The following is an 8,821-nucleotide window of genomic DNA, read 5'->3' as shown; positions in this document are numbered from 1 at the left end:
TTCCAGAGGTGGCACAGAGGATTAAGTTAAATCTAAGTTGCCTAAACTCGGGCCTTAGTGTCCACAGTCCTGTCCAAAGTGGAGCACTGTAAAAGATATGGAATCCAAAACTTCAGGATAAAATTGTTTTTATAAGAGGGAAAACATCATTGCCCATGCAGGGCATGTGTCTTCCCAGCTATGTCAGTACAACAAAACGATTGTCTGTCTGTAATGCAATGAAATGGATTAAAGAATCTCAGACTGGGGAATCATTTTGTTTTGTGCCTAAATAAATGCACTAGTCTCTAGCAGACAGTTCCCTGTTTTTCAGCCACAATATGATCTGACTTGATGCTATGTACTTAAATGTTGCGTTGGTTTGTGTAATGGAGTTTATACTTGTTCATTTCCCCCAGTTATAGCATATAGCCACAGTGAGAAAAAATTGTTACATTCTAGATGTCACAATGACATCAAATGATTGTAACATTTTTCTTAGCTAGTACCTAAAACTTGTTCCATTCCGTAGTTGGTGGAGCTTATTGGGAATGGTTTCAAGCCTCTTGATCAGAAGAAGTCCCTACCTAGATGAAAACTCAGTTCTATCTTCTTGCTCTTGCTTCTGCTTTTTCCACAGATTTCCACTACTGGCAGTGGTGACAGAGGCTAGAATGTTTTGTTTACCATGTAAGTCCAGTTTCACTAGTTCATTTTGCACAATTCACTAAATAACACTCATGTAACAAAAAAAAAAAAAAAAAAAAAAAGAGAAAAAAAAGTTTTAAAGTATTTTGGGGTAGACCATAAATTTCAAGCTAGAGAAGGAAGGCTGCACGTGTTTTCTTGCACATTTCTTCATGCACTGTAAATTTCTTGATCAGAACCTCTTCCTGGTCTGTAAGGTTCTGCAACACTTGGGGTCAGGACTACTGTCTGAAAAATAGAGAAATACTGAATTGGCTTTGAGGTGATTTTCCACTGACAAGGATGCTGCCTGTAACTTTCAGGAAGGAGGAAGAAGCAAACAAAATTGCAAGCAGTAAGATGAAAAAAATGCTGTAAGAGGATGAAGGAAAGACAGAGAAACAATGGGCAAAGAGGAAAGAAATTAATTAAGACTAATGTATGGGAAGAGTGAAACAGCCGTAGGTGATCGATTGTCTTGAAGGTCTGTTACAGATTTTCACTAGATTGATAAGGATATTTTTGTTTTCTGAAGGTTTTTAGAATCTGTTCTTTCCTAAGCAAGGGCTTCGTAGTTTATCAAAGTAGAAAAAGTCTGGACTAATCTTACTTCCTGTGTGTTTAAAGACAGAATCAAAGTCACCACTTTGGGTGTCAGTACCTGTCAGTGGGGCAAATTCTCCTCTCAGTTCCACTGATGCAATCTTACTTGGCTTGGAATCCTTCTCTTTGCTCCCGCTTTGCTTCTGCGTTTATGCGTGCCTCTGTGTCTTTGTTTCTGTGCTTGTTTGTATGTTCAACCCAAGAGTCCAGAACAAGCATTTTAGGAGTAAGAATAAGGAATGTGGAAAGTTCTGACTGTGTAACATTTGTAATGGACAGAAAACGTAAAAGATGTTCAGCATCAAAACTTTCAGTAAAGGTCCCTGTAGTTTAGGCCCTCTCCCTCCTCACCCTTCATTATTCCTCTGTGGCAAAGCTACTGTTTCTTCTCACCAAGATCAGATGAAGGTAGTTGTGTAAAAAAGTTTTTCTCTTTATTTTCTCATATTTATAAGGGATGTTTAATTGCTCATGATGAACCAAGCAATCATTTTTTAATGAAAATCAATACAAGATTTCTCCACCCTTTGAGTGTCCTCAGCATTCTCTTAGCCAATGCCTGCTTCCAAGTAAAAAAACCCAAAGCAACAGAAAATGAAACCAAGCCCTTTTAAGGTGTTCATGGCATTGAAAATGCCCAACACTGTTAATACAGAGATAGGCAAAAGCATTTTTCACAATAGGTCTGTTTGCTGTTTGACAAGTGGTTATTGAAGCACTTAAAAATTTCATTGCATATCTGAAACAGCAGTAGTGGTATCATAAAATTAAGATTGTTTTATGTTTTGAACAGCACTTTATAATACTGTTACTTCAGCTATGACACTTTGTGTATTCTCTGGAGGATGGGTTTTCAACTGATCTTTTAACATAGTGGTGTTGATCTTGGTGCATTCTGCAAACATATTGCATGTCCAGAACTTTATGTACAGACTATCTGTATTGCAACAGAGCGAGCTTTTCACATAAATTGACAACTGGAAACAGTAGATTTTGATTGCCATTTCTTTATTAGCTGCAGAGTGCTTAAAGGAGTGAAATCTAGAGGTTTAAAATACAAGACAGTTAGGAAATGCACATTTCTTATCTCCCACAATCAAATCCAGTTTCTGGAAATTTTCTGAAGTTTAGTAGTCCCCTACACCTGTAAAGTCAGCATCTCTGCTGCAGAGAAGCAGTTTTTCAGGTGTCTGGAGCTGTACCTAGCATCTTTACAACTTTCAGGTTTATTTGCAGAAGTCCAGATACAGAGGAGTGCAGTATATACTTAGCATACAGTGAGGACACGAACAGCTAGATTAGATTCTTGGTCAGAAATACTCATCCATGCAGAGCTAAGTCTGGATGTGCAGCACAAGAATGTCGGAAGCCTGAGTCACAAATACCTGTTGAATGACTCCATGGCTGACAGTATAAGCTACAAATGCTGTTGTAGCAGAGCACTCTGTTCTGGCCCTGTTAAAATCACATCTGTCCTGAAAACAGACTTAAGTATTTTCATCTGTAAGAATGTCAGGCTCTAAAATTCAGCATGGGAATACCTCTTTTACCAGTATAATGAAGCTGTTTTAAAAAGCGTATTTCAAAACTAGTTACTGTTACAAATACAAAGTAGGAAATCACTTGGTCAAAACTCCAATCTGTTAGGCTCCGCGTATGGTTTTCCTTATCCAGTGAAGGTACTGGTTTGTGAGCCGAGTGTAGACACCAGGGCCATCAACACTACCACACTTGCCTTTCTTCCCAAAAGAAGTGATGCCTCTCATCACATTGTCGCATCTTAAAGGTCCGCCAGAATCCCCCTGGAAAAAGGGGGAAAAAAATTGTTATTCAAGTTTACAAAAGCTAAAAAATGCTTCTTCTAAGTAAAATTTGCACCAGTAACATGGAGGAAATAAAAATGTAGATAGCATTATTGTGGGTTTCTTTTTTTTCCTCCTTGGAAGTTAAGTTTTTCATTAGAAAAAAAAAAAAGACGACTTAAATCTGACTTTTGCAGTGTGAGTAATGGGGAATGAGTCTAGCTCAGTGCTAACGAATAGTTAGTCTTTTTGAATATGAAAAGAAAAAGCTGAGAACTTTCCTCTTGAAAAGCAGAAAGTCTCTAGAAATCAGTACTTTTTTTGTAACTTTGTTAATTCAATATTTAAATCTTCTAAGGTGTGGTAGTTCTTACATAGTTGTGCATTTTACTTGGGGCCCAGTCAACATGATTTTTATCAGCAAAACCTGTTTCAAAGCCCTCTGACATCAGAGAAGTTGTTCCATTGAAGTGAGCTGCTTGAGAATGGGCTTATAAGCAGTTATGTGGAGGTTTTTCTATTAAAATGGCTATCTGATATGCCTGGATAAAACCACCATATCCAAAGTCTGTGAAGGTGAATTTATCAATCAGAAGTTTTGATTTTAGGATTTATAAGAACAAGCTTTGGAAATTTCATTTATTTTTAATAAAACTCTTCATTGAACTGAAGAGATGCAGAAATTACAAATGTGTAAAAGCTAGTACTTTATTTTTTTTTTTAATATAATCTATGTGGATACAGACAGTAAATATACTTACAAAACATGAGTCCTTTCCTCCATTCTTAGATCCTGCACATATCATGTTGTCTGTTATAACAGGGTTGTTTTTATAATGATTGTTGTCGTTGCAGATTTGCCTGTTGATGACAGTGATGTTGACTTCCCTCAGGGTATTAGAAAACTTTTTCTGATGATTGTGAGTTTGTCCCCATCCTGCAACTGTGCAAGTTGTTCCTGGTTTGGGATCATCACCTGAGGTAGGCAGGGGAATGACTTTCACCGCTTTATTAAGTCTTGCTCTTTTCTGAAGCTGTAGAGGATATGGAAAATAGTTACTATGGGGCAGAGTCTAGCAAGGGCCCCTGGATGTTAACTGTCAGATCTTATCCATTACAGTAATGAGGGATTACTGCAATCTGTTTTTGGGTTCCTCCATTCTTGGTGACAGGATTTATGTCATCAATGTAAGAATGAACAAAATGAGTATTCCTTGTCTCCTGAAAACCCATGTAGCTTCTGCTGAAATATTAGCTTTAAGAAATACCCTATTGTACTTCTCTGGCTCTCAGACATTAGTGACAAAATAACAGTAATCACTGGAGCTGCAAAACTGAGAATCAGAGAAGTCAGACATTTTTCATTAGAACTGTTTTTAGAGAGATCATTAGGGTTTTTAACCAAATCATTTCTATGTGTGAAATATGCTTCTTTCTGTGGACAATATTTATTCTTTCACTGAAAAGCCAGAAATTAAAATATCTTGGTCAAGCTCCAGAATTTTTCTACTTCTAGCATTGTATGCATTACAGGAATGGTTGATTGCCTTAGTTGCCAGTGCATACCCAATTCCCCAGTCTGCTCGATTAGCAGACCAGACCATACCACCCCAGAAAAACAGTCACCAGAAACTGCCTTAGCCCATCTCCCTCACAAGAAGGAAGAAACTGGTACATCATAGGAGATGCATACTCTGCAAGTGATGTGTAAGTCTATACCTGCAGCAGCATAAGGTCATTTTCCTTATGACTGGAACTGTAGCATGGGTAGGGAATTTGTTTTGCAATCTGAAAAATCTGTCTTTCTTTTTCCTTTGCTTTCAGTGAATGAGCTCCAAGAATAACTTTGCCTCCTTTCCTGAGAAGACAGACAACATGGTTAGTTGTATTCACTTGCTGTAACTCCATAATTCTTTGCTGTTAAATATGATGTTATAATGTTCAGCTGCTACAGAGTCTCTTTGCTCATGCCTGAAAAGAAACAGTAATTTAAAAAAATATAATTACCCTGTTTTTACAAGTAGTTAAAAAAATTAACGCAGTGAATCAAAATCCATGCTATCCTGTTTTCAGCTTTCCAGGAGACAGGGTTTGGGTACTTGACTGTGAACATACCCCTGTTGTTTCCCTTTGGAAACTGATTGAGGGGTTGATGCATCAGCTTTGCTCTGGATAGTGGTCTCACTAACTATGCCCTCTGCAATTTCTGCTGAAAATTTAGGAGAATAGCTCACAGCATTATTATTTCAGAGATCACCACAACTGGACTGTATTGTACCATTGCTTTTCCCTAACACCATTTCAACACTGTTTTGAGAGTTCATAGGGGACGTCACTCGCTACCTTTCTCTAACTGTTCTGCAACATCATAATACTTACTAGATTCTGAAGTGGTGACAGAGTTGTACCTGCTGGGGCTCTCTGGTACAGAAACCATGAGGCTAGCACTCCTTGGTCAAGCAGTCCAAGCAGACCTTTATGTCAGGCCATGGGTTTAGCTGTACGTTACATAATGTACGTTATAATAATGTACGTTACAGCTGAATGGGAGAATATTTTTTGAGCAGATGTGCAGGTTGGCCCTCATTTGCATCTTACAGCAGCAAACAACCCTTAGGAACTGGCTGCTCCTTTCCTTCAGCTATTAAGAGCTGTCTGACTGTTGACTGAGCTTCATTAAGTTATTTATTTATTTTATTTTCTCTTAAATGCAGTCTCATGTGTAACTGCATGCTGTCTCTTTCTGTGGTGAACTGCATATTTTTTGCGGAATAAAATGAAAGAATATATTTCTGTTTTCTGAGCAGCTATTTAGGCTGGCTAGTCCTCTGGCCTAATACACTAGTTGACTGAGAAAATGGGGATAAACCTTTCCCCCAAATTCACTACTTCAGTGCTTCTATTCTGTGCTTGCATGCAGGTGGAAGCTTGTAAAATATCTCTTCAGAAAGTGAAGATCAGTATACATAGTTATATTATTTTTTACTCACTGAAGCACACTTCTCAATATAAATTATAAAACATACTAATCAGAACATGATTATGGTCATGCTAAATGCACAAAACCACCAGGGATATTAACTTTACTTCTTGAGCAGAGACACCATGTACTCACTAAGGACAATCTCTGAATTGGAGTAAGAACTTACACATCACAGTGGGCAGCTGTTAACACCCAGTTTTCCTTGATCAAAGCTCCTCCACAAATAGGTTTTCCATATTTTCCAACGATTAAGGCCATAAATGGTCTCGAGTGTGGTGCTATTTCATATCCTCCAATGATATCCACACAGAAACCTAAAAATAAAAATAAGCCACAATAGACACAACTGGGCTATCAAATACTGTAAGACACTCAAAGTCTCAGAAAAAAACAGTTAATGTAATTACAAACTGTTACAGACACACCGGTATGTACAACATGTCACAATGCTGTCTTCAGGGTAGACAGCATTACTATTCTGTATGTTTCATTGGCACCAAAATTAGATAGTAGGGTGAGTTTTGACAAGAAAAACACCAAAGTATTGTTGCTCTTGTACAGATTTCTTTTCTTGAAGTTTGCTGCTGTGGTTGATTTCTTAGCTTTCGTCGTGACTAGCAACCTCAGATCTGCCACATGATAAGTGTTGTAAAATATGTGACTTAGGCAGATACCTGGAAACTGGGCTGTATGGGGTGTCATATTACATGAACCTGCTTTTCAGAAAAACATAAAATCAAGAGACTAATGTATGTGTATGCTGCTGGAGAGAAAGGTCAGATAATCATTATGTTAACTCCTCAGAACTCCTCCAAATAGCTTGTCCTCTTTAGTACTTTAATTACTAAAGTAATTTAATTAGTACTACCCATTCAGAAATTATTTTGTTTGTATGAAAGATCAAACGCATGCAAACAGTGGAAAAGAGCTAATAATACCTCAAATAATAATTGTAACTGCTTCCTTTACATTAATATATGTTGGCTTAACTAGAACTTTATACATCAGCATTTACCTTCAAAAGGATCAAATTGGGCACGTACCTCCACGAATTACCAGGAGAATTACAGCAGCAGAGGCAGTCAAAGTGAGGAAAGCTGCCATGATTTCTGTTTCTACTTATTCACTGTGTAATATATATACCTAAATAAAAAGGATGTGGGTTTTGTTTTTCCTCTTAAGGATAGTTGACATTCGTAACTGTGGCAAAAGTGAAAAACCTCCTCAACAATGCAGTTTACTGCAGAGATGTTAGTGAGAAATTGAGTCATTTGTGGTGTGAAGATGGGGTCTGCACCCTTTCATGTTTTCACTATAGCATTTGCAGAGAGCGAATATATGAGTACTGGGGTGAAACCCACCAAACCGCTAAGCCCCCCAGTCCAGTGGGACTCAGCTCACATAAATTTATGCTTTATTCAGTTGTCCCCATGACATATAGTTTCATTCTAGTCATCCCAGGCCTCCAGGGCTGAGATGAGTCCAGCCCATTGCCCATTAGAGAGCTGTCTGTGCTAGTCAGAAGCCCCTCAGGGCCAAGGAATCTGATGTTTGCTCCTTTCAGCATCTGATCCTATCTCATCAGCTTTGCACTGGATTAGCATCCATATAACACTGAGTGTGGTTTAGTGACTTAGAGCTAAGGGTATAACACCATTTAAAGTGTCTTAAGGTGTCTTAGGTCTGCCTCCTGGTACAGGAATCCAGGGGTCTTCTGTAGGTGCTATGTCAGATTTGCCAGCCCTGCACCCAGGGTGTCGCAAATGTCTCTAAATTGCCTAGTTTTAGGTGACTGGATTGAGTCCTGAGAACTGAATAAATCTTAATAGAGCCTTGTAAAGGCATGTTTCCTCACTTTCAGATATAACCCCAAATAATAGAAATAACTTCCATCAATATTAGATAATATGGAATATCAAATATTTTATTAAGTAACTAGGTACATTCAGTGAAGTGTCACTACCACACAGCCTGAAAGGTTTCTTGAAGGCTTGGGCTCCGCTACGGTCAGCCTGCAGAAAACTTCTGTGTTCTGGCTGTGTCACATCTTTGAGCTCATTTGGCACAACCTGATGTAAGTTTTATCTGTAGAAGGCCTCGGACTGATAGCTGGCCCAAATCTGCTGTTACCCTCCCTTCTGGGCCAGAAGGTAATTGGTGGTGGTTTCTCTGAAGAGGGCAGATGTGGGGCTGTTTTTAGAGATTGCAGAGTTCTTTGTCACTGATGTGTCTCATCAAACAGTCACCTATATGACATGGTGACAGCTTTGTGCACTGCAAAACCACACCAAGCTTTTAATTTTCTTTCATTTTTCTCCTCATACCTGCACAGCCCCTGTAGCTATCAGCAGTTTGTAGCACTGGCATTCTTTTTTTCCACTGTTCTCCCAAACACAATATCACCAGGTATCACAGGTACTGCTCTTTCATTTGTCACTTATAAATAGTTGCCAAAGACAAAGATTTTATGACATTTTAATTAGCAATCTTACCATATTGAAGCCATTTCCTCTCTGGATTATGTAGAGACATGATCAGGATGAGCACCTGTGGGCAAAAATCCTGTACACTGAGACCTGCTTAAACTCATAGTACTGCAGTGATTCATCCTTATATATTCCTGTATGTGGTGCCATGTCTAGTGAAAAGAGGTTTGGTTTGTATCATCCTATGTTTACGTGAGCTGCTTTCAAGAAAAAACTATTTGGGAGATACAGAATAAAAGATGAGCAAATGTTCCTAGATGTTTTCGAGGCAACTAAGATAG

General features: G+C 38.5%; 1 protein-coding gene across 2 annotated transcripts; it reads right to left on the bottom strand.

Moving 5' to 3' along the window:
• Positions 1 to 2,260: 2,260 nt before the first annotated feature.
• Positions 2,261 to 7,217, bottom strand: LOC102052542 (granzyme A). Of its 2 annotated transcripts, none has more exons than XM_005438677.3 (5): positions 7,098 to 7,217; positions 6,221 to 6,368; positions 4,791 to 4,929; positions 3,833 to 4,105; positions 2,261 to 3,071 (listed from the first exon to the last, which is right to left on the bottom strand). In XM_005438677.3, the coding sequence occupies exons 1-5, from the start codon at positions 7,156 to 7,158 to the stop codon at positions 2,913 to 2,915; spliced, it is 780 nt and encodes a 259-aa protein (XP_005438734.1). In that variant the 5' UTR covers positions 7,159 to 7,217; the 3' UTR covers positions 2,261 to 2,912. The 2 variants fall into 2 exon arrangements, with proteins under 2 accessions (XP_005438734.1, XP_027660384.1); XM_027804583.2 differs by having other exon boundaries at positions 7,070 to 7,146.
• Between the last annotated feature and the right edge of the window lie 1,604 nt (positions 7,218 to 8,821).

The sequence above is a fragment of the Falco cherrug genome, chromosome Z (assembly GCF_023634085.1).
Source record: "Falco cherrug isolate bFalChe1 chromosome Z, bFalChe1.pri, whole genome shotgun sequence".
Classification (NCBI taxonomy): domain Eukaryota; kingdom Metazoa; phylum Chordata; class Aves; order Falconiformes; family Falconidae; genus Falco; species Falco cherrug.
The sequence above is the reverse complement of the archived record's forward strand: the minus strand, read 5'-3'. Positions and strand labels throughout refer to the sequence as shown.